A 25294-nucleotide genomic window follows, 5' to 3' on the forward strand; every position below is an offset into this window, starting at 1 on the left:
GCTTTCATGAGATTATGAGATACGAGCCCAGCTGTGTGTTGGAAATCTGGCCCACAGCTTTGCATTTTGTATTTCACAAGTTGACTGAAGATGCCATAACAGGCAAAACCCGGTATGGTAGAGAATAAAATAATATTGTAAAACAAAAAAGGTGATATGTTTTTCATTCCCCCTATTGATTTCACAAGTGTTACAACACCGTGGCTGTAAGTTAGAGGGTCCACATTCCATAAGCTTAACATACTGGATTTCACAAAAGTTCTCATATAACACTGACGGGGTTTATCCTGCCTCATCTGAGTCATCTGCCTGATGGCCCAGAGGAATTTTTACTTTCTATTTACTAGGTATTGTTTGGAAAAAGGGGGGATGTTGTAATGAGAGGCTGCTAAAGTATTGTTTGAGTTAGTTCAGTTTAGCTTTGAAAGGCCCTGCATATCCTTTAAAAACAATGTAAGTAAGTACTTATGTACCAATGTAATAAATAGGTTCCTACTTAGCTTTGCAAATTGTACTTGAATCCAACCTCAGTGGTGCAGTTGTTAAGGCGTTGAACTTTGGATCTGAAGGTTGATGGTTCGAGTCCAAGTCAAGACATAAAATTTATTTAGCTGTAATAATTGGGGAACAATACGATATGACAAGTATTTAAATATAACTCAATTAAAAATTCCTTCTTCTTTTTTGTACTTTAAGTGCAAGGTTGTAAAGTTGCTTTCAGAACAGCCTTTGGGGTTGCATGTATCTGTTTGAGATTCACCTGCAAACACCTACTTATGTATCCCAAAAGTCTCAATGTTGGTTCAAAGCCTACCTTCAAATGTAGGCTATTAACGAGAACGAACATTATCCCATCAGGATAAAATCCGCTTCGGGCGGGAATCGAACCCGCGGCCTAGCGCTTACAAGGCAGACGCACTACTAACTAAGCTAACTAGGCTGGAAGAAATGTATTTTTGTACAGCTACTTACAAAATATTAAAAATCAAATTGTTTCTTAACCGGAATGTTTCTGGATGCCATCGCCAGTAGGTAGTATTTGAAGTTTGCGCGTAGCTTGACTGCTTTGTGCAGGTCCAGCCAATCCAACCATTAGCGTTTTAAGGGCTACTTCTCCCATAGCAATGACGGGCCCAGGGAGTCTAACGGGGCGACAAGATTCCAGCCCGCCAGGAAATGTTCAAGTCCTCGTCCTAGTGAAGCCAAGAGCCGCTCTAGTATGGTGGGTTGGATCATGTTGAGGTACTTGTTATTGTAGTGAATTGTGTCTGGGTGTGATTCTAGAGGGGGCCATCCGGGGGAAGAATTCTGCCCCTGTCCCTCTAAGATAGGATTATTGGTCCTTTCTTGTCTGCTCAACCCCTGGTTTCCAGCCCCTCATATTATCGGGTTTACAATGCAGCCTCCTGAATGGTGTAATTTTACCCGCAATGGTTATGGTCAAGTGGTCAGATGTTCATAATTCAGGAGGATACAGCAAATGCGGGATTTAGTATATGAGACTCATAATTCATAACTTTCAGCTTTCAGCCCCTTATGGACGGGCCTTTATGATTCAGCCTAAATTTTAGGTCTTCAGCCCTTGATTGTCGGACCCTTATATCTTGACCTCAATGGCCAGGCCACTATTAACCGGCCTCTTGTGGGCGGCCAGTAGAACTCGTCTTCTAGTGACAAGGCTTCAACCCCTAATAGGCCGAATTATAGAGAACCCTTGGACCGGCCCACAATGGCCAGCCACTAAAATTCAACCCCTATCCGGCCTATTGGATTATACGGACCCTATTCTTCGGCCTTCCAGTGGTCGCCCCTGTTCAGGTGCATGTGAGATGAAGCATAGGACATCTCCCGGACCCAAACCATCGAGCAATCCTAAGCATCGAGCCAGATCATGCAGTGAGAATGAAGAAGAGGTTACTGACCAAGTACCCAGTCGTGTTCCGAAAGGTAATACGTGTAATAATGGTACTAATTTAATGAGAATTTAAACATAGGTACCTAATATGAGTATGTTCAACCTACCTCGGTGGTGTAGTGGTCAAGACGCTCGCTTGTTAAACAGGAGGGCGTGGGTTCAATCCCAGCCGAGGTATGGAATTTTATCCTCATATAATTTGAGAATTTGACCACAATAATAGTAGTAGCCTACTGCTGGAGTAAAGGGACTTTTCAGTCCTATGCGAGCAGTATAAATAAGCACTATTATTATTATTATTATTTCAACTCCAAAATCAGTTCAAAATAGGGTATTTAGTAGTATTTACTAACCACTTTTGTTGTTTTTTATCTAAAAATTTTGCCCCCTTTTCATTGTTTTATACATATACGGAATGTCAATTATTTCAACTACCCTCGGTACCAATTAGTTGAAATAATCGAGGTTCTACAGTAACATAGATGGTGGATATTGAATCTGGCAAGCTAGCGCGTTATCACTGGGTTAACCCACGTCGCTTGGAATCGGGTCCTTCATTTTTTTTTTTTTTTTTTTTTTTAAAGGATAAGTGTTCCCCCCCCGTTTTTTTTTCGTAGCAATGGAACAACTGCTACATTAGACGCATGTGGCCTGTGTCGTAGCATGTCCATCCCGTAGTATGCCTCTCATCAGATGGGCGAGAAGAGACACAATACTTCCCATTTAGGTGTTGGGTCAACACGAGAACACCAGAAAGTAACCCGTTGAAATATTTGCAATCGAAAAACGAGTACAAATTTTTGTCAATGGTGGTATTCGAACCCGGGACCTTCTGCATGGCAAGCAAGCGCGTTACCACTGGACCAACCGTGCCCCAATGCTTAGATTTGATTATTTTATTCATTCACCCTATAGACAGGATCTCCTGTTTTAGGTGACCTGTTGACATAGCAAAAGGTCCTCCAATGTGTACACAGCGCCATTGTAATCGGGTAGGTAGGGTCTTCTATCTGGTTTTTAAACACATAGCTGGAAACCATAGGGTGTTGGAGAAGTAGAGCCCGTTCTCAGTTGCCATGAGTTTCATCGGATATTTTCCGAATGAGCTGTAGGCAATTACTTACGTGGGAGTTGTAGGAGCAGGTTGGAAATTGCATTATTTAATGCTCTATCCATTGAATCTTGTCCCACCGTCACCGGTGATTTCTGTTGTAAGTACCCATAAATAATTTATTTTTATTATTATTTTTTTTAAGAGGTTTGACAGAGGGCATTGTAACTGCTATGGTCTTACTTTTTTTTTTTTTTTTTAAGAGGTTTGACAGAGGGAACTTTAACTGCTATGGTCTTATCGTCCCGAAATCGAGGAGAGAAGGAAGACAGGATAGGAGAAAGCCAGCCGTTCCGAGAACGAACATTATCCCATCAGGATAAAATCCGCCCCGGGCGGGAATCGAACCCGCGGCCTAGCGCTTACAAGGCAGACGCACTACCAACTAAGCTAACTAGGCTGGCATAAGTAATTTAAATGAGAGTGTTCCCATTACACACGACACGGTTTTTTTCCGAACGACAAGTGGGAACGGTCTTTAGGTAAAGGAAGTACTTAGAAAGCTCTAAGTACCTTTAATAATAATAATAGACTCTTGAGTGGAAGGCAATCACTAGGCGAGGTTAACGCCTTAGGCGTTCTCTACCACCTAACCCTTAGAGCTCCATTATTATGTAGTCAAATTCTCAAATAAATGAGGATAAAATTCCATACCTCGGCTGGGATCGAACCCACGCCCTCCTGTTTACAAGGCGAGCGTCTTGACCACTAAGCCACCCAATGTTTCTCGCCTTTCTTAGGTCACTCTGTAAATTTACTAGACGTTGCGTTGATGCATAATATTACTTGTGCCACCGGTGAAGTGTCTCCAATTCTCCATTCGAAATACATATTTACATAGGTTGAATACCTACTTGAATAGCAAAAAATAGCATCTGCAATGCTTTAAGCATAGGAATTGAAATCTGGGCCCCTGAGGAATCATTGGCAATTTTTTTCATGAAAATATCTTGAGAAATAAAGAAATTTGATCAAAAACAAAATCTTCCTGCCAGTTATTTTTAACTGACAGGGGGATCTATTTGGGGCCTGAGGGTAAACTCTTCTTACTTTTCTTTTTCGCGTGGGCACTGAGAGTGTTAAGAGGTTTGATAGAGGGAACTGTCCCCTCCTTTGCTGATTCTGAACATGGGAAAAAGTGAAGAAGAAGAAGAAGAAGAAGAAGAAGAAGATAGAGGGCACTGTAACTACTAAGGTCTTATCGTTCCGACATCGAAAAAGTAAGACAGGACAGGAGAAAGCCAGCCGTTCCGAGACCAAACCTTATTCCTTCAGGATAAAATCCGCCCCGGGCGGGAATCGAACCCGCGACCTAGCGCTTACAAGGCAGACGCGCTACCAACCAAGTTAACTAGGCTGGGTATTCACGATTGATCATTCGACCTCGATTGTAACACCACTGCAGAAGAATAGAACGGAACTTGGCCTGGCGCACTGCCGTGCGCCTAGATAAAATAGAATATACCTTGTTTATACTACCAGCATAGGACTGAAAAGTCCCTTTACTCTCGCAGTCTAAACAAGGTCTTATATATTTGATTGGTAATAACATTACATTTTATGGAACGTACATACATTGGGGTCTTTTCTGACGAAATCCCTGTGTGCGGAGTCCAGTATGTCTGTATGTAGGACCATTGCACCCACAGCAGATTGGCTTTCTGTATATGTGGGTTTATAGTTTCCCTTTTTGAAAATCCCACCACACGCCTCTGATAACTATGATCATAGCATTCAAAGACGTCAATTGATTCTAATACATCCACATGGATCGAGTAACTTGAGTCGATTGACGTACAAATCAATCAAATATCAATAATCGATCAGTGACGACTCGTCAGCAAAATTATGGTACTTGTTCAGAAGTCACGTAAATGGAAAATTGCTGCAAAAAAAGCTGTCACAAATAATGAGCAGTGACCAGTGATATTATACGGTTAGGTTAAACGCAAAAAGGAGCTTCCTTTTTCCTTGTCCTGGCTTCTGAATAGTTACCAAAGTTCCAGGTTTTAACTTCATTTAGAATAGAATAGAATATACGAGTACCTTGTTTATCCTGCCAGAACTGTCCTTGTCCCGGGGACAATGTCCCCTTTTGGAACTGGGCTACTCATTTACTCAAGTCACTCAAGTGCCTAATTAACTGCTAGATCCTTTTCAATCAAATGACTCTTTACATTTAATAACTAATCATTTGATTGATTTTGCATTGAATCAACTGATTACAAGTCGGTTCACTCAAATGAATTTGATACTTAATCAATCAAGTAATTTGACATAATTCTATATTTAATCAATTAATGGGACACTAGATCCTTTTCAATCAAATGATTCTTTATTCAATCAACTGATCTCACAACGGTTCACTCAAATCATTCACTGTTCGCCAGGTCACCGGTTGTTTCCATAAAAATGTAAAATAAATTGTGAACCATCAGCATCTACAGGGGCTCTGGAATGTTTTAATTGATATCGACCATAATTAATAAGTGCAGTTTTATTTTCTGAGGTATTTTATATAAATCTTCGAGTCGAGTTCGGTTCCTGTGGGACGTTTTAGTCAGTCTAGATTTCTGGAAGTAAAGATACTTGAAAAATATAACATTCAGCGTTGAAAAATATAACAAGTTTTTCTTAGAAGTCAATATTGACTTGGGAAAAACACCTTTCTAAATCTATTATTAAGTATGTCAAATAAATAAATAATTGAATTGAAATTGAAAATTGAATTGAACTTTAGTAGGAAGGTATACGATCACAGTTGGTCATGTTTTTTTTTTTTTTTTTTTTTTTTTTTTTTTAAAAAAAAAAAAAAAAAAAAAAAAAAAAAAAAAACTGGTCTATTAACCAAAGCAAATAATCGGACATCCTGGAGAGACTTCTTCTTTTCCTTAACTATTGTCATTTTATAGTCATCTTTTTTCGCTTCTTCTTTTCTTCTTCTTCATCCATCCCCTCTATTTACCCAATAACGTGCTTGCTTGCCATGCAGAAGGTCCCGGGTTCGAATCCCACCATCGACAAAAGTTTGTACTCGTTTTTCGATTGCAAATATTTCACCGGGTTACTTTCTGGTGTTCTCGTGTTGACCCAGCACCTTAATGGGAAGTATTGTGTCTCTTCTCGCCCATCTGATGAGAGGCATACTACGGGATGGGCATGCTACGACACAGGCCACATGCGTCTAATGTAGCAGTTGTTCCATTGCTACGAAATAAAAACGGCGGTGAAACACTCAACTTAAAAAAAAGAAACCGTCATGTCAGAATAGAAGAGAGACCTTTCGGCTAACGCTTGGAATTTGGAATTATAATCAATCCAGTGTTGTTCGTTGTAAATTCTAACTAAATGGCAACATGTGAATAATAAAGATTACATTCATCGGACCATTTAAGTATTTCTACTATTTCTCAACAGTTGTGCAATTATTGCTGAAATGAATGTTTCGAATATTGAGCAACTTTCAAGATAAAACCCATCACACACCAAAAGCCAAGAAAAATGTTTGAGAAATGTCTGGGGATTAAAAAGGTTGCTGGATTCTTGTTAAAAACATTTCTGGATTGTTGAGCAACATTGTTTCTGGTGAAAATGTTGCTGGTGGTTTTTAGAAAAGAAGTGACCCGAAAGTTATACACGATTTGACCCTATACAAACAAACAAAGATCTCGAGTTAATTTCTTAAATTTAAAACATGTAAAAAGTTCAGATTGGTTCAGGTATTTCTAATGAGATAGCTATTTCAAATATGCTGCCTCTATACAAATGTAAGCCATTAACCAAATGATTCAATGAATCAATCTGACAGCGAGGAATCAAGGAGAATATTGTGCGAAATTGTGGAATCCGATGCTTCCTCAAACTGTTTTGCAAATGGAGCTTTTATTGGCACGGAATTTTTGCTATGGATCAGTAGATATAAGTACCTACTCTTCTTCTTTTTCTTCGCCTTTTCCCGTGTACAGACGGGGTCGGCAATTTTCATCAGCCTCTCAATCAGCCCTAACTTAGGGTGATTGCTTTGGGCTGACATTTGGTTTTGGCTGCAAATTTTTACGAGGGGATGCCCTTCGCACTCGACCTTTGCTATTTCTTTAACAAGGGAAATTCAGGCTGGTATACTCCCTGTTTATAGTCCCCCAGCGTGACTTAGGTACTTCTTCATTCATATAACCCGTTTATTCAAAGATCTATTTACCTAAATACCTAACCCATTTACTTTTGACATCAATGCATCAGTAATGCAGTTTAGAATATTGAACAGTGCATCACCTGTCTGCAGTTAACCATTCAATACATCACATCGATCATAGAAATCAATTCAGTGAACTATTGAATAAACTAAACCAGGTCCGTATCCACATTTTTTTTTAACACTTTCGGTGCCACGTCAGTCGTTTTTAACTGACATGGCATTACCGTTTTCAGCTGACAGTTATTTTCAGCTGACAGTACCTGCCTCGGTGGTGTAGTGGTCTTTTTATACCTATTTCTAATAAAATACCTAATTTCAATACAGAAATACCCATTTCTAATATAAAATACCCATTTTTATACCTATTTCTTATAAGATACCTCTGTTTCTAATAAAAAATTAAGCGACTTTTGCATGCGACCCCCATAAAACTAGTGAGATTCTAAATATTCTATCAGCCAAATCTATGTAAACTCACTTCTGATAACCAGTTTCCAGGTATTCCACAGTTTGCAGGTATTACACCGGCTGGCGTAAACTATTTCATGTTTGCACGGTCATTTTTTATAAAAATCTACAACTGTGCAAAACAAGTTGGATGGACTTTATAATGTACGGACCTATAAACAGGGTGGTCCGGAACTATTTAAAACACGGATTGGGTTTTCCTATTTCCAATTGTCCGCAAAACATAGGTACCTGAATAATGGCCATACCTACCCTAAATTTTAAATTTTCCAGTCGTAAAATCAATTTATATTTTTTCTAAAGATCTCTCTGACACCCCACAAAATTTCGAATTTCCGCTTTTTGACCCTGGCTAAGGATGATTGATAGAGGGAACTGTAACTGCTAAGGTCTTATCGTCCCGAAAGCGAAGAGAAAAGGAAGACAGGATAGGAGAAAGCCAGCCGTTCCGAGAATGAACCTTATTCAGGGTAAAATCTGCCCCGGGCGGGAATTGAACCCGCGACCTATCGCTTACAAGTTACAAGGCAGACGCGCTACCCTCCAAGCTAACTAGGCTGGCAAGTTAAGGTGAGATAAACCGTTAAAGAGACTAACTGAAGAGGAAAAAGTCGAAAATGAGAAACTCAAAATCTAGCTTTCAACATCAATAAAATTGCCAATAAAAGTGTGAACACCCTGTAACTGCAAATTTTCTACTGTGTACTGCATAGCATACTACATAAGGAATGCATTAATAATAATTATTTCTATTGATAAAGAAATAAAATGTACTTTACAAGAATTTCAGAAAAATGGCAAAATAAAGTGTCTAATAAGTCTCGATTAACCTGCCTCGGTAGCGGAGTGGTAAACAGGAGGGCGTGGGTTCGATTCCAGCCGAGGCATGTTTACATGTACCTACTCTAAACTTTAGAGTCTAAAGTTTTTTTTTTTTTTGAAGAGGTTTGACAGAGGGAACTGTAACTGCTAAGTTCTTATCGTCCCGAAAGCGAAGAGAGAAAGAAGACAGGATAGGAGAAAGCCAGCCGTTCCGATAACGAACACTATACCATCAGGATAAAATCCGCCCCGGACGGGAATCGAACCCGCGGGCTAGCGCTTACAAGGCAGACGCGCTACCAACTAAGCTAACTAGGCTGGCACAAATTATTTTTTTTTTAAAGAGATTTGACAGAGGGAACTGTAACTGCTATAGTCTTATCGTCCTGAAATCGAAGAGAGAAGGAAGACAGGATAGGAGAAAGCCAGCCGTTCCCAGAACGAACACCATCAGGATAAAATCCGCCCCGGGCGGGAATCGAACCCGCGGCCTAGCGCTTACAAGGTAGACGCGCTACCAACTAAGCTAACTAGGCTGGCAAAATAAAACAAGAATACTAAACTGTTAAAGTTGAGGGTTAAGCGCCAACAATGTACAACTCTGCAGTCCAGTTTCTTATCAGAGTATAAGCCAGGTATAACTCTAGGTACCTATGTTTATACGTTACCATGGAAACATGGAATAATGTTCTTTTCCTTAATCTCATTTTATTAATGTTCTGGTAATGGGGCTCAACCAAATGACAATTTTTTTCGAGGTAGAGTCCTATTCCGATGTAAAAGTACCCTAAATCCCCTAAAATGTCGCTCAAAGGTCGCAAAAAAAAATAACGTTGAACTGACGTCATCCGACCTCGCATGAACTGACCGAAGCGAATACAATAGTCCGTCCCTTATACCTTTTTATTACTATTGTAATAATAAAGGAAGGACGGACTAAAAATGAAGCTCGAGGTAAATGCGGCCCTGCTTTCGACAGCTCACTATAAAAGAGCCTTAGTAGGGCCAGGACCTTCTTAAAATAAACCCTTCAACCTCTCTCCCATCTTCCACAGGTATCAAAGAAGTTTCCTTTTCCCCTTCATCCGCCGACGCGCCAGCCTTCGACCAATCGGCGTCGAGTATCTGGGACTACCTCTCTCTAGGCAGTGTTGCCGTGATACTCGGTCTGATCTACAGCGCTAGTGTCGCACTCTATCTGATGCACAAGAAACGAAACGCGACGAGCGCTGCCCCTGGTGGCGAGGAGGGGAAACATGGAGACAAGATGGCGGTGCTGAGTAAGACGGAGACGATGGATGAGCGGATTGGACGGGTGGTTCCGGAAGAAGGTAAGTTGGGTGGAAGAGATAAGGCCAGCCCCTCACTATCAGGTAGACCTGACAGGCGGACCTTTCTAGTCGTACCTGTCAGGTCTACCTGATAGTGAGTGGCCGGCCTAACAACGAGTAGTTCAGTGAACTGTAGACCTCCTGAGCGCTTCCGTGGCCCCCGTGGAAATTTCTTCAATTCTTCAAAATGTCTTCATGTGTTGAACATTGTTGCCAAGTTCCACTAAAATCGAATGAACCGTTCGTGAGTTATCGTGGATCAAACATACAGACAAACTCAATGCAAAACCTCGAGTCAAAATTTGGACCTCGCGTCGTTCTGTCTCAACCTGACGTACCTAAATCGTAAATCTTAGTGCGCGGCCACAATGGCGACCGTAGACCATTGACCCGCCAAGACCATCGACCATTGCAGAAAAAATACTCAGCTTAATTTCTTGATTTTCTGTAGGTACTATGGTCAAGGCTCTGTTGAGGACGCTTCTATTCATTAGCATGGTTTGTTTATTTTCTCTTGGGTCGGTACTATGGTCAAGGCTCCGTTGAGGACGCTTCTATTCATTAGCATGGTTTGTTTACTTTCTCTTGGGTCGGAACTAGGGTCGTTGGTCGGTTCTCCGTTGTGGACGCCCACGTTGGTATTAAAATCAAATAAAATATAAATGAACCAAACCAATCACCTTTCTCTACACTGTACAATAATCTATTAAGCGGTCAAACTTTCTTGACTTGGCGGGGCGGAGCGCTACCGCGCTCCTTAATGTATGTAGGTACGTATAGCTAATGATCTAATTTATCTCACCTCCTCACAGGTATGATCAAAAGCAATCCTCTCCTCCACCACTGTCACGATAATGGAGGTTACATATCGGATGAGTTTACCAATGAGTCCGATCAGGATGAAGTGGACATGGAGACATCAAACAACATCAATCATGTAAGTACTCCACCTTCACACTGTCCACTTGACTTTGCAATCTTTGCGTTCATTTCCACAATTCCTCATTCAAATTTCATTTCCACAGTTCCAACTGACCTCGGCCATGATTCATCCGTCGCACCCGGTTGATCTCTACTCCACGGACCAGTACCAAACTCAGGATCCGCTCTCTAACGTTCCATTTCCACGATTGCTCATTCGCACTTCAATTTCATTTCCATAGTTCCACATGTACCATAATTATCGGATCATTTCATTTCCACAGTTCCAACTGACCTCGCCCATCATTCACCTGTCACGTCATTTCCACAATTCCACATGTATCATAATTATCAATTACCAAACCATTTCATTTCCACAGTTCCACGATTCCTCATTCCAAATTTCATTTCCACAGTTCCAACTCACTTCGGCCATCATTCATCCGTCGCACCCAGACGATCTCTACTCGACCGACCACTATCAAACCCAGGATCCGCTCTCCAACGAGAAACTGCCGGAGGAAAATGTCTCTATTGTTGAGACAATGGAGAAGGACGAGACTCCGCCGGAAACGGTGCGCGCCATGGCGTGCGGCAATGCGCGACGCAAGCTCTACTTCAACCCGGCGTATTTCGAGCACGATTTACTGATCGTAAGTTTCTTTTCTTTTACGTTCCCTTCTCTCCCTTTTTTTCTCTATCCTGCCAACAGGCCTAGCCTGAAAGCGATCATTGGTTGGATGGAAGAGCTCACAATGTGAGAATCTTGCCATTAGAGCCTTAAGAAAGGATTGAAATCCAGAATATCCGGGTTGAGAGTCGGAGCTAAACCCCTTAGCGATCTTTACCCAGCCTTAGTTGGGGCCGGGAAAAGTCAGCACGCGATTACTCAGGTGGTTATTCATCAGTATACTGACTACGCGAAACGTTGGTTAACTTCAGTGATCCATCGGGAACCAGGGACTGGTCCATTCAACGTGCCATCAACACAAGGAAGCCTTATCTTAATGAAACTTCTCTTCTGTTTCAGCAACCACCGGCAGCGGCCATCGAGTTCCTCATCAAAATCCGCGAAGTAATCGCCATAGCCAAGCAGAAGATGTCCGCTAAGAAGTACCTGCCCTCCCTCATCAACATTCCTGAAGAAGAAACTCTCGTCATTCCGAAACCATCACTCCGACCGAGTGACATGTTCGAAACGTCGACCTATGAGAGGTACCAGGCCGGGAACCAAGCAGAAGATGTCCGCTAAGAAGTACCTGCCCTCCCTCATCAACATTCCTGAAGAAGAAACTCTCGTCATTCCGAAACCATCACTTCGACCGAGTGACATGTTCGAAACGTCGACCTATGAGAGGTACCAGGCCGGGAGTCTCAATCCTCCGTCGAAAATCAACGCGGACGAATTGAACTTCCAATTCTTCGACCACGACGGAACCGGTCCCGGAAAAGACTGCTTCTACTCGAACAACGAGCCGAACTGTCTGATAAACGAGCAGAACAATGAGTTCATCTACAACAAGTATCGCCAGGATTGGAACTACAACAAGGAGCTAGAGAACGAGGAACTCCGAAGTAACACGAGCTACAAGGAGGAGCTACTCAGTCACCGCAGTAACCGGAGCAATAAGCAGGACACGCTACGGTCTAACCATTCCCGCGAGGATACGCTGGAGAGGTATAAAGACAACGCGAGCTATCGGGACGAAGTCTGCAGCCATAGGAGCTACCGAGATGAGATGAGGAGTCAGTGTAGCCATCGGAGTAACCGAGATGACCTGCGGAGCAACTGTAGCCAAAGAAGCAATAGGGACGAACTGAAAAGTAATCACAGCTACAAGGACGAGTTGCTGAGCCAAAGACACGAGCTGAGGAGTAATTGTAGCCACAGGAGTGGGCGGGAGGACGCACGAAGTAGTTGCAGTTACAAGGAGGAGATCCTGAGTGTGCGGAGTCAGAAGAGTCAGCAGGACGAAGTCCGAAGTAACTTTAGCGGGAGAGACAGGAGACATGAGGACTCGCGGAGTTTGAACCACACCTCGTGTAACTCGTTCAAATGTAATTGCCACTGCAGTAAGCAACGTCCTGGTGGCGGCCAACCCAAACCAAAGTGTTCCGAGTTTAGCTTCAACTTCACGAAAGAAGACCGTAAGCTCCCTTCATCGAGGAAGAGCACCCACAGTGAAATGATTTCACACGACAAGGAGAGCGTGCAGTCATTCAGATCTTTGTGCCATAACGACAAGTGTACCCGCCGCACCGCAGCGCCACTGTCGACACCAACGAAACCGCCAGTCGCCCATACCAAACAAGACTCGATACACAAGTGGCTCCAAAACATCGACGTCAATCGAAACCAAATCGTGGACATGAAGGACGAGATCGACCAGAGTATCGAAACCAAACCGTTCATCAAACCGACGAGGAACAAGGAGAAGTTCAACAACTATAAGAAACAGAAGGCGCCCTCTCCGCCGAAACAGATTCAGGACCAGAAAACCAAAGACTGCGTGGTGGACATTGATGATGCCTCGGTCAAATCCAACGAAACGCTTGACATGAAGATAAACAGTCGACTTGCACAGAACTTCCGCGGCCGAGGCGACATCCCCAGTGAAAACTCCGAGGACGAAGACGGGCAAATCTACGAGGACAACACGACGTTCAACAAAACCGCCAAGAACACCAAAGCTGCCGACACCGTTCAAACAAACAAACCAGACGACAAAAGCAAGGTGCCGAGGATCCCGAACTTTTCATTACTGCACCGAACGAATTCGATGAGCAGCAACACCAACAAGTCGGACATCGTGGAGACATCGTCGACCAAATCAAACCCAACCAAGAACAGCCAATCAAACCCAACCAAGAGCAGCAAACCCAACACCCAGCACTCATCCCAACAAAGCACCAACGACAGTGCTGACCAAAACTCCCCAAAAATGCCAAAGCTGCCCAACTTCAAGCTGAACAAGTCCCAGTTGCACAGTATGATGAGGAGTTTGGGATCTTTGGGACCAACTCCGACTCTAGATCATGATGGCGATCGGGACAGTTTGGAGAAATCTCTGTACGAACAGCAGATCTACCAGGAGTCTGAGAGCATTCGGACGCCCAGCGATTACGATGATATTGTCAAAGACATCACGGCTATTCCGGCAATACGTAAACATGTAAACGCGTAAAACCGCATGAACTGATCAATTAGGTACCCATAGCTGGTAACCACCTGCCAGACAAATCTACTTGTGTCCATGTACAAAAGATAGTTTTAGATCCCTTTAGTAATTTAAGATTAGAATAAAAATACTTATTAGTTTGTAACTAGATTGTATTAATAAATAAAAGTCCTTTGGACATTATTTAAAAAAAAAATTAGGTCCGTTCGTCCCGAAATCAAAGAGAGGGAGACAGGATATGAGAAAGCCAGCCGTTCCGAGAACGAACCTTATCTTACAAGGCAGGCGCGTAGCCGTCCAAGCCCACTAGGCTGGTAACTTCCAAACCAAATGGTGCTTTCAACCAGGGCCGTATCCAAGGTTTTGTCCAAGGGGGGCCCGAGGGTCCAAACAGTGACATACCAGAGGGGGAATTTATCGAGATGGGAAACTTTTTTTTTTTTTTTTTTTTTCCTTGAACAAAATTATATTATACCTACCTTACCATCCTATCACTTTAATGTATGTCCAATGCCCGTCAAATTTCCCAATTTGCCCACCCCCTGTGGCCGAATAGTTAAGAGCACTGACTCTCAACATGGAGCTCCTGGGTTCGAATCCCGGCGTGTGCAGAAATTTTCTGACCAAACTTTTCCGTTCCCGGATAGACTCGGATGGATGAGTCTTGAAGGTTCAGAGGTGCAATCTATTTTCTACTTAATGAGAGTACAAGTGTTCTGCCCTCGTTCTCTTTTCATTTAAAATGATTTATTCATGTGTGTCGTGTATGATTTTCTGTTCACAGTTCAACAATCTTCAATACGACGAACATGATTATGAAATAGTCGGCAACAAAAACGCCGCGACCCCTGCCGAAGCCAAAGACGCCCCGGTACGAACACCTACGGAAACACCCGACAAATTTAAACCCGACGAAGCTCCTCTCAAGGGCGCCAGTATGGAAGAATTCATCAAACAAAACGAGGGATACAGTCTGATCAGCGAGATATACATTAATGATAGCTACAACATGCACTCCAGTCTGACCAATTCAACTTCAAGTCTAAGTGACGTTACAGATGAGAAACATGGAGTCAGTGAGGACCAACGAATCAAAATCAACGCCCGCGAAGGCCACTTGACCATCGAGTTAGAGGACGATCCGAAAGACTACCCCATCGTGACGGAGAACTTTGAGCCGGACACCCTGGATCGGAAAGATTTGAACAATAACCGACAAGACGATGTGACGAGTGTTTCGGATATCTACATGGATAGTTTAGAGAGGACGCCTATGAACACCAAACGCTTGGTCAAGAATAACCTCAAGACGCTGAGGAATATTTTCGAGTTCAACTCGAAGATGTTGACCGGCAAAGAGGAAAGAGCTCCCAAACAGTTCAACGGGAGTGATGTCCCACCACCGAACTCTCTGTTGAGCTACAACTTTATTCCTAAACCTCCGTTTGATATTCATTCTGACGACGACGGAGCGGGAAGTGACACGGATTACTCCCAACTCTCCTGGTGCACGAGCAGCGAGAAGCAGAGCAAGTTCACCAAACGACAACGTCCACCGTCGCCGCCTTTACTGACAACGCTATCGCAGACGAATCCCCAGACACCACCGAAGCTGCCGCCCCGCAACAACGCGTCGCATGACTACTACGAGTTCTCCATGCCCAGCAAGAACCCGATGCCGGAAATTGTTCCTCCCCTCCCGCCCCGCACGATCAAACCGCCTCTACCTCCAAAAAACTCCAAGCACAGAAGCACTGACCTCCGTAAGTTCATGAACCGACCGCTGCCTGACCTTCCCGAAGACATTGTCGGTGCTTCTGTGAACCAAAATACCGATAAACAAGAAATATACATGGCGGTCGACGACAATGAAGCGTCAGGCAAACAGAACAGCTCTGTGTTCGAAACGCGACCGGAATCCCCGCAGACGAAGACGGACCATAACATTTACAACGAGATTAAAACGGACGTGCTTGCGCCGAGCGGCGTTTCGAACGGGTTCGAATTCAACAACCAGAAAAATCTGACACCGTTTGAAATTTTCCAGCTCAAGCGGAGCCGAAAGTTGGTCCGAAAACCGAGCGACGACAGTCAGTTGGACGGATCGGAAGCAAAAACGAAAGACATGGAACGTCCGGTCAATAGCCGAGACGCTACGGTCAAAAGTGGAACATTCGGAAAGCAGGACACGAAAAAAGACGTCAGCCAAACCAAAGAGCTATCAATCAAAGATCAAATGAACAAGGTGCTCCAGGAGATAACCGCCAAGGGGAATACTTTCAATAAATCTCAAAAGAAAGACGAAGAGCAAACCCAACCCGCACCAGACAAAGAAGAGGCAGAAGAACCCTACTACAATGTCAGATCCATAGGCAGCGAGCCTGAGCTGGACCCTAGCCCACCAGAGAAAGACACAAATAACAAAACCGGCAAAACCTCCAATCGACCCTCGAACGGTTCGCTCAAGTCCGACAACATTTCCAGCGTTAGAAACACAAAAAACGACTGCGCCAATAAACAAAATCACATCTACAAAGGCCACTCATCGTCTCCATCCTCGCCCGCGTCCAGTTTCAACGAATTCTACGAGAACAAAACGTTTCTCAACGACGCGCAAAACGTTCGCACCAACTCCCTGGGCATCAAAAGTTTCCGGAAACTGTCGGAAAGTTCCGAATACGAATTCATTCTTCCGAGGAACAAGCACGATTCGAACGTGATTATCCGACATAAGAGTAAACATGGGAATTTGAAGCCGAATAATGATTCTGGGTATCTGAGTACGTCCACTTCGAGTGGTAGTGAGACCGACGATAATGTCAACTTGGATTCGGACTTCAGCAATGATAATGAATCGACGAGCACGAACTTTCAGTTCTACAAACATTAAGGGCGGACGGGAAGCGCGCGAACGTCAAGAGTTCGCAGCGCCGCTTGGCCTATACGCTATTATAAACACGAACTGGATTTTTTATTTCAAAGAGGTTTGATAGAGGGAACTGTAACTACTAAGGTTTTATCGTCCCAAAATTGAAGAGAGAAGGAAGACAGGATAGGAGAAAGCCAGCCGTTCCGAGAACGAACCTTATCCGTTCAGGATAAAATCCACTCCGGGCGGGAATCGAACCCGCGGCCCAAAGCTTAAAAGACAGACGCACTACCAACCAAGCTAACTAGGCTACACGAAATAGAGTTTCCTTTTTCCAAGTATCTCTCTTACCAAGGAGGGAAAAAAGGAATTACTATAATTTTATAGTTTATATACCTTATGTACTATCTTATATATTTTAATCTTCGTTGAATGAATGGGCTTTTTATATTAACAATATTTTATCTAAAAGGGGTAAAAAAAAAAAAAAAAAAAAAAAAAAAAAAACATGCCCATCAAATTCTTTGTGGTAAAGCAGAATTTTTTCTCAAGTTTTGTAGATATCACAGCATTACTAAGTGCCTCCTTTGCAAACAATTTACCCAAGTACCTACATATTTCAATCATCTTTTTACACTGCTCATGCTGCCACTGGTTGCTACTACAATTAAAGTAGCTACTCAATTGTCCTCATGAGGGTGAGTGTACTCCAAACTCCAAGCACAGAGCCGAAAAAACTTTGACCCCAATGAAATGAAACCCAGGACCTCTGATGTTCAAGCCTGGTGTGATACCTACAGGTCATTTACTTAGACTGCTTACTTTTTTTATAACAATAATGAACTTTACCTTACCTAATAATAAAGAAAGTAAAAATTTCTTCTCTCACTTACAGGTACATCAAATTCGTCTGGACACCCAGACAGTGTCTGGCGCCTTTCCTCTAACATTCCTTGACGGTATGACCAATGTCTATCGGAACGTTCAGAATGTTATCGTGCGGATAGGACCGGTTGTAGAATCTGCACATAGTCTGCTAGTAAATTGTCACTACGATACTGTACCTGATAGTCCCGGTAAGAATAGAATAGAATGTACCCTGTTTATAAAAGTCCCTTTATACCAGCGGTCTAAACATTTTTTTTTTTTAACAATATGACCTCTTTTCCAAAAAAAAAAAAAAAAAAAAAAAAAAAAAAAAAAAAGGAAATAAGCGCTAGGTCGCGGATTTCGGGCTGAACTTTATCCTATGTAGATAATGTTCGTTCTCGGAACGACTGGCTTTTTCCTATCCTGTCTTCCTTCTCTCTTCGCTTTCAGGATGATGAGACCCGGGGGTTTAGTGGTTTTTTTTTTTTTTTTTTTTTTTTTTTTTTTAATGAAAGGAATAATAAACTGTATTAAAAGAAACGGATGTCCCATCTGCCCTTAATTGAAGAGTGAAGGAAGACAAGATAGAAAAAAGCCAGCTGGTAAATCTTGAACCGGCAGGAATCGAACCCAAGTTCTCAAAAAAAAAAAAAAAAAAAAAACAAAAAAAAACAAACAAACAATATGATGTTGTAAGTAACATAAGGGCATAGGTTCGACCCCCACAAAAAGGTTGTAAGATTTTTTATGTACAAAAGTACGAATTTTACTTTTATTGTTGTTTTATTTATAGGTAGGTATAACTACCTACCTGTGTATATAAAAATAGGTAAGAAGGTCTACCTACTCTTTAGAAGTTTAGAAAGACCCTATAAAATATAGGGACTGACCCTGTAATCTCTTAGAACTAAATCCCTACTTATGTAGGTATATCTGAGATTTTCTTTTTTATCAATATTATTATTTACAATCTACTCTTCTTATAATAATTTGTTAAATTTTATTTATTTTTATTTTACTGTTTTTGTTTATAAATATATTTGACCGATTATTAAGTAAATAAACAAGGAGTTATTTTTTTTTTTCTAAAGTGTTATTTAAAGCTTTCTCGCTTTGAGTTCATAGGTCGTTGCGGCAAATTTGAAGATCAGAGCTCATTTGTGTGAGAAAATGTGAAAAAAATCCCCCAAAAAACAGTTTTTTTTGATTTTTGGCTTTATGGTTTTCTGGACAAAATTTGCACCACAATTTTCGTGTTCCTGGTAAAAAGACCTTTAATTTGATACATAGGTCGACCAGGTTTGGATAAGTCCTTCTATGGACACAGACAGAGTGACAGACAGACAGACAGACGACACCGAAGCGAATACAATAGCCCGTCCACTATACCTTTTTTACTTTCCTTATCCTATAGGAAGGAAAGTAATGTAATCGGGTCAAAATTTCGATGGTCAGTTTTTAGTGCCAAAACACGTTTTGAGGTCCCTAGAGCCTAAATCCAAAGTTTCAGCCATTGGTCCGGGGGGGGGCTTGGGGGGCTTAAGCCCCCCCAAAGTTATCAGGGCCTCTTACACTAGATAAAATTGGATTTCAGAATAATAATCCAAAACACCATTTTTTACTTTTATCCTATAGGAAGGAAAGTAATGTAATCGGGTCAAATTTTCGATGGTCAGTTTTTAGTGCCAAAACACGTTTTGAGGTCCCTAGAGCTTAAATCCAAAGTTTCAGCCATTGGTCCGTGTCTGTGTCTGTGTGTCCGTGTGTCTGTAAACAAAATATCTCGAGAACGGTAAGAGGTAGAGACTTGAAATTTGGTATGTAGCTGTCAAATGTGACAAGGATGCGACACGAAACTTTTGGTTAGGATCGGTGCAACGGTTGGCGGCATTTTACCGCTTTTTGGCGGTTTTTGGTGTAATTTAACAATATCTCGGGAACGGTATAAGCTAGAAACTTGAAATTTGGTATGTGGTTCACTAATGTGACAAGGATGCAACACAAAACGTTTGTTTGAGATGGTTGCTGCGCTTGGCGGTATTTTTACCGCTTTTGGACAGATTTCGACCGTTTTTTGGCGGTTTTCAGCTATAGCGACAAAACGGTTAGAGATATTGTAAAAGTTAGGGTAAAAGAACACTCAAATAAGCATCATTCAATAGGATAAGGAAAGTCGTGTGATGTTCACACCAGATTTTTATTACTATTGTAATAATAAAGGAAGGACGGGCTAAAAACGGACTTTTAGTTCCATAGGATGAAGAATAAAAAGATAAATAAGGTAGGTTAGTACTAGAGGTAGTTCTGTTAGGTACCAATCTACTGACTCATCTTTAAAGTTTTGCACATTGCATGCTCTAAATAGTTACCAGGCGTTCATAGGAAATCCCTGTTGCAAATCTCGTACGGTTATTTCTTGAACGTACGGTAATTCCCGTACGGTATTTCTTCCGTACATCTGGCAACGTCAAACCGGCACTACTGATGGCGCAAAAATTTGAAATTCTCCATTTTCATCAAAATGGAAAGAGAGTGATAAAAAATTATCATCATTCACATAAAAAATTCCATAAAATTATCTGTTTTATTGTTCTGACGACTACAATCACAAACTAGTTATTTTCCACACAAGTGATCTAAATTTAATGTATCCATCCAGACCTCAGAAGTATGTAGGTTTGTGCATACATTCCAGTTTATAGGTTTTAACGTAGACTCATACTCACAGGTTTTTTACACTTTCATTTTTCACTGGCTCTTGTCCTTGATTTTTTATTTTCTAAGCCTTGATGGAAAAAAAGGCTGGAGTGATTTTGTTCCTTCTGAGGATATCTGTTTGAGAAATAGGTAAGTATTTGTGTCTAATGTCTATTGTGTTGAATACATTTCTTTCTAACAAATCACTGAAACCAACAAAGAACTGATAATAGGGCTTTGTTAATCTCAGCTGTTGGTGTAAGATGAATCATGGTGCTTATTTATATGGCTCAAGTTGGATAAAGATTCCCTTTCCATTAGCAGTAGATTACTGCCATTATTTTGGCTGAGGTACCTAATGATATTGATTTTTATTTATGACTATTTTTCTAGATACGGTAACCTGAATTATTATTTACCTACTTCAAGGGGGGAAAATATTGGGTGCTATATGTCTGGTTGCTCGGAAAAATATTGGGTAGATATTACATGCCCCTCGCAAGAGAGTTTCATTGTGATCAACAAATCCTACTTCTTATTCTGTTTATTTGTTCTTTTTCAGCCAGCACCAAAGTCTTGTAACTTTACTGATCTACTAAAGTTTGGAAGAAATCAACAAAAATGCTTGGACCACAGAAATCTGTCCGACAAAGGATAGGCACCTCCAAATCAAAATCCACAAATGACATCATCTACAGTTCCAAATTGTCAGCTGGAAGCTCGTCAAAAAAGAACAACAATGATTCATTGCTTGCTCCAACATACATATTTGCCGTTCTCATAGCTTTGTTCCTGTTGATATATGGCTTTGTCATGTTGATTGAAAAACAACTGCCGCAACCTCTGCTGCTGAAAAACGAAGCCAAATATCCTGGCCGATTCATTGCGGAGCGGGCGTACAATCATCTGGTCAATTTAACATCTTTAGGTAATTCTTCCTTAGTATATAAATTATTTGGTCATTTTTATGTCTCTTGGTAATTTATTTCTTAGTAGGTAGTAGGTCCATACGTAAGTAGTTGTTTCTCAGATCCAAATAAGTAATAGGGAAGAAAAGATTCTCCACAAGAAGCCCACTACTTAAAATGAAGCAAAAAAAAATCTGCAGAACTCCAAGAAAATTTGGAAGAAGAAAGACTTTCTTTGAATGCTATTTACTCTTCATTATCTCTCATGTTGACGTATATAGGTTCCGTTATGATTCCGGTCATGTGGTTGTTCAGCCTGTCAATATTTACCGTTCTTCGGGAAAAGACAAGGTTACGGGCGAACGCGCCGGGAATCCTACTCAACTTCTTCCTATTTACTACCGTGCCGTTCCTGTTGTGTTCGTATTTGATTTACTGTGTGTATCTGCTGATTATTCCCATTATGGGACGTAGCGGTAGTGGTAACCATGCGGAAGAAGTGGTTGCTTTTATAACGACAACGATATTCAGTTTGCTGTTCAACCTCCTTGCGCCACTCATACTTTACGTGCGCTCGCCGAAAAAGATTCTCTCCCTCTTGAGCACAGGGTTTCTAATTTCCGTACTCCTGCTGGTGCTTACGCCTCTTGGATTTCCGTACAGCGGGGAAATTTCTTCGCCCACCCCCCAACGGTATATGGTGATGCACGTCGATCGGGTGTACTTCTCGAAGGAAAACACCGTACGCGAGCGAAAGTCGGGGCTTTGGTTGATCGATTTGGACGTGAATTCCCCGAAAACGATTGAGAATCTGCTCGGAGATGGCCTGCGGTTGGTGAATGAAGAGACCGAATGTTCCCGTGAGCTGTACTGTGGTCTGCCCTATTACCTGCCGGTGTACTCGTTTATCTTCCAAACCCACTGGATTGAGGATAGGACGTACACACCGTTGGATGTCCCGCTGGATTTGAAGCTGACGTACAAACATGTGGAGTATAGCGACGGAAAAAAACAGACTAGTGACGGAAGAAAACCGTACAGTGACGAGAAATCCGACGCTGACGCGAACAATCCGAGTGTTGGGCGGGAAAGAAATGCGACGACCGCCGAAACGGAGTCACTCAACGACGAAAAAGCTGACGCGACGAGACACTCCCCCGCGCGGAACGCTACAAAAGGGACCACAATCAAACTTTCGTTCGCGCTGAACGGCACGGACCACGTCAACATCATCGCGTCCCCGTACCCTGGGGTAGAACTCGTGCGGTGGTCCTTCTTAGACGGGCCGCCCCTGAAAAGCAAGAGTCAGTTCCGTGGACGGGACACGTACTATGTCTTCTCAACCTGCGCTTCGAACCTGCAAACGTATCACTTTTGGATGGAATTCTTCGTTCCGGAAAAAGCGTTCGTCGACTTTGGGAAGGCCTTTGACTCTGTCGGCGGCGGCAAGGGTGGACAAGCCGACGATAGGATTTATGGCGGAGATATAGTTGATATGGCAGTAGCGGCCCACCATGTTCATGGAGAAAAGCAGATGACGAAACCCTTGGCGGCCTTTTTCAACAAGTTGCCCGAGTGGACCGTGTCCACAGGGTGGCGTAATAATAATAATAATAATAATAATAATAATAATAATAATAATAATAATAATAATAATAATAATAATAATAAAAAGAGAATTGAAATAAAGGATTTAAAAGGGAGAATTCAAGGATGAAGGTACGAGTAAAGCAAATATTCGATTATAACCATGTTTGGTAGAACAGGTCGACTATTCACGAAACCTCTCCACCAAGTTCTATCAATAAATTTTTGTTGGTTTTCAAACTTTTGCCATATTATGTTATTAATATTAAACCCACAAAATAAGCGAGACCTTGTTTAGACTGCTAGGGTAAAGGGACTTTTTAGTATCATTCGAGCAGGATAAACAAGGTATATTCTATTCTATTCTATTCTATTCCTCAGGGCTAGACTTCGCGTGGAACAAAAACGGCTATGTCTACCACACCCGTTTGGACACCACCGCCCAAATCCCCCTCGCTACCCTACAACGTACAGGCGACAACATCCTTCCTCTCCTCCTCAACTTGGTCAACTCCAAACAGCTAATAGCCGTCCACGAGTATTCCGAAGGGAGCCTCATCTACTTCGACTTCGTGGGAATTTTCTTCGTATGTATAACCTCGACAAATACGGTACTTATGTGTTTAACTACGCTATCGATCGTGCTCGTCGGCGTATATATAAACGCGGGCAGCGTTCGCGACGCGCTGAAAACCGGCTACGGCCGCGTCCTACTCCGCGTGATCGCGTTTATAATCGTCAACTACCTGTTGTGTTTGCTGGTGAACCTGGCCATCGCGTTTGCGCTGACGAAGGTCAACCGCGCCATGGCCTGGTACGGGTCACATATTTGGTTGCTGTTTCTTTATGTCATTCCGACGCTGGTGACGTCTTGTGTTAATATACTGTACTTTTCTCACCGTCACCTATCTGGGTTCCTGCTCTCCCGACGGGGTAACACGGGCGCGAATAACTTTGTTTATTATAAACTTTTGAGTGACGGAACCCTCGTGTTTTACTCCGGGGTGACGGTACTTCTCATGTTGCGAGAACGAACATTATCCCATCAGGATAAAATCCGCCCCGGGCGGGAATCGAACCCGCGGCCTAGCGCTTATAAGGCAGACGCACTACTAACTAAGCTAACTAGGCTGGCTTGCTTAATCCAAGAATTCCTCCTTTTATTTTATTTTTAGTCCGTCCTTCCTTTATTAAATTACAATAGTAAGTAATAATAAAAGGTATAGTGGACGGACTATTGTATTCGCTTCGGTGTCATCTCATGTTGACGTATATAGGTTCCGTTATGATTCCGGTCATGTGGTTGTTCAGCCTGTCAATATTTACCGTTCTTCGGGAAAAGACACGGTTACGGGCGAACGCGCCGGGAATCCTACTCAACTTCTTCCTATTCACTACCGTGCCGTTCCTGTTGTGTTCGTATTTGATTTACTGTGTGTATCTGCTTATTATTCCCATCATGGGGCGTAGCGGTAGTGGTAACCATGCGGAAGAAGTGGTCGCGTTTATAACGACGACGATATTCAGTTTGCTGTTCAACCTCCTTGCGCCGCTCATACTTTACGTGCGCTCGCCGAAAAAGATTCTCTCCCTCTTGAGCACAGGGTTTCTAATTTCCGTACTCCTGCTGGTGCTTACGCCTCTTGGATTTCCGTACAGCGGGGAAATTTCTTCGCCCACCCCCCAACGGTATATGGTGATGCACGTCGATCGGGTTTACTTCTCGAAGGAAAATACCGTACGCGAGCGAAAGTCGGGGCTTTGGTTGATCGATTTGGACGTGAACTCGCCCAAGGGGGGTTGAACTTGAGTCTGGTTTCGGCTTGGTTCGTGGCCCCAACCATTAAGTAACTATATCTAGGTAGGCACTCCCTTACTCATGTTATTGTATTTATTACTATTGTAATATTGTACCTACTGTTAAAAATATGAATAAATAAAGCACTATTAATACTAATACTAATACTAATACTAATCTGAAATGGATGTTTGACTCATCTTTCTTTCTTCTTCTTCTTCTTCTTCTTCTTCTTCTTCTTCTTCTTCTTCTTTTTCTTTTTTTTCTTCTTCTCTTTTTTAGGTTAGAAAGGTAGGTGTTCGTAGTCTGTTTCTGAATTCGTAATTCTGAAAAGAACAATCTTTCACCGTTTTCCCTCAGGATCACAATCAGGTGTATCTGAAATGGATGGGGGACACGGAACTTCGTCATGAAATGGAGGGCCGACTTGTGCTGGTCAACCTCATGTGCAAAACCAAGGAGACCAAGATATCCACCACACCCTGTATAGCGTTCCGAATTGCGGGGACACCCAGTAAGTGTCGCAATTTTATTTATTTTGAACGTCCCTGTATAACTGCTAAGATTTATTTTTTTTTTTTTTTGTTTTTTTGTTTTTTTTTTTTTTTTTTTTTTTTTTATTT

The 25294-nt window shown here is 42.2% G+C and overlaps 3 protein-coding genes and 1 long non-coding RNA gene across 4 annotated transcripts; all 4 read left to right on the forward strand.

Moving 5' to 3' along the window:
* The first annotated feature begins 1124 nt into the window (after positions 1-1124).
* LOC113467424 (putative uncharacterized protein DDB_G0282133) lies at positions 1125-16928 on the forward strand. Its single transcript, XM_026823613.1, has 8 exons — positions 1125-1222; positions 1622-1947; positions 9567-9842; positions 10655-10779; positions 11180-11416; positions 11794-12010; positions 12054-13936; positions 14727-16928. Exons 1-8 carry the CDS (start codon positions 1125-1127, stop codon positions 16830-16832), a joined length of 5268 nt encoding a protein of 1755 aa, XP_026679414.1. The 3' UTR covers positions 16833-16928.
* A 575-nt stretch (positions 16929-17503) lies between these two features.
* LOC103509207 (endoplasmic reticulum metallopeptidase 1-like) lies at positions 17504-23881 on the forward strand. The gene is made up of 6 exons (XM_026823614.1): positions 17504-17509; positions 17707-17887; positions 21037-21306; positions 21487-22884; positions 23255-23806; positions 23850-23881. Exons 1-6 carry the CDS (start codon positions 17504-17506, stop codon positions 23879-23881), a joined length of 2439 nt encoding a protein of 812 aa, XP_026679415.1.
* LOC113467419 lies at positions 20228-21291 on the forward strand. Its single transcript, XR_003391503.1, has 2 exons — positions 20228-20528; positions 20941-21291. It is a non-coding gene; the product is annotated as an uncharacterized LOC113467419 (long non-coding RNA).
* A 255-nt stretch (positions 23882-24136) lies between the features above and the next one.
* Positions 24137-24677, forward strand: LOC113467425 (endoplasmic reticulum metallopeptidase 1-like). Its single transcript, XM_026823615.1, has one exon. It carries the CDS (start codon positions 24159-24161, stop codon positions 24675-24677), a length of 519 nt encoding a protein of 172 aa, XP_026679416.1. The 5' UTR covers positions 24137-24158.
* The last annotated feature ends 617 nt before the right edge of the window (positions 24678-25294 follow it).

Source organism: Diaphorina citri, unplaced genomic scaffold (assembly GCF_000475195.1).
Source record: "Diaphorina citri unplaced genomic scaffold, Diaci psyllid genome assembly version 1.1 scaffold474, whole genome shotgun sequence".
Taxonomy (NCBI): Eukaryota; Metazoa; Arthropoda; class Insecta; order Hemiptera; family Psyllidae; genus Diaphorina; species Diaphorina citri.

What these genes read in the sequence shown, in the direction of transcription:
- LOC113467424 (XM_026823613.1), top strand. Translation starts at nt 1,125, where the DNA reads ATGACGGGCCCAGGGAGTCTAACGGGGCGACAAGATTCCAGCCCGCCA. An exon ending in ACCCAGTCGTGTTCCGAAAG is followed by an intron (nt 1,948 to 9,566) that starts GTAATACGTGTA and finishes CATCTTCCACAG; the next exon opens with GTATCAAAGAAGTTTCCTTT. An exon ending in GAACCAAGCAGAAGATGTCC is followed by an intron (nt 12,011 to 12,053) that starts GCTAAGAAGTAC and finishes TTCCTGAAGAAG; the next exon opens with AAACTCTCGTCATTCCGAAA.
- LOC103509207 (XM_026823614.1), top strand. An exon ending in GGTCAATTTAACATCTTTAG is followed by an intron (nt 21,307 to 21,486) that starts GTAATTCTTCCT and finishes AAAAATCTGCAG; the next exon opens with AACTCCAAGAAAATTTGGAA. An exon ending in GTTCCTGCTCTCCCGACGGG is followed by an intron (nt 23,807 to 23,849) that starts GTAACACGGGCG and finishes TAAACTTTTGAG; the next exon opens with TGACGGAACCCTCGTGTTTT.
- LOC113467425 (XM_026823615.1), top strand. Translation starts at nt 24,159, where the DNA reads ATGATTCCGGTCATGTGGTTGTTCAGCCTGTCAATATTTACCGTTCTT.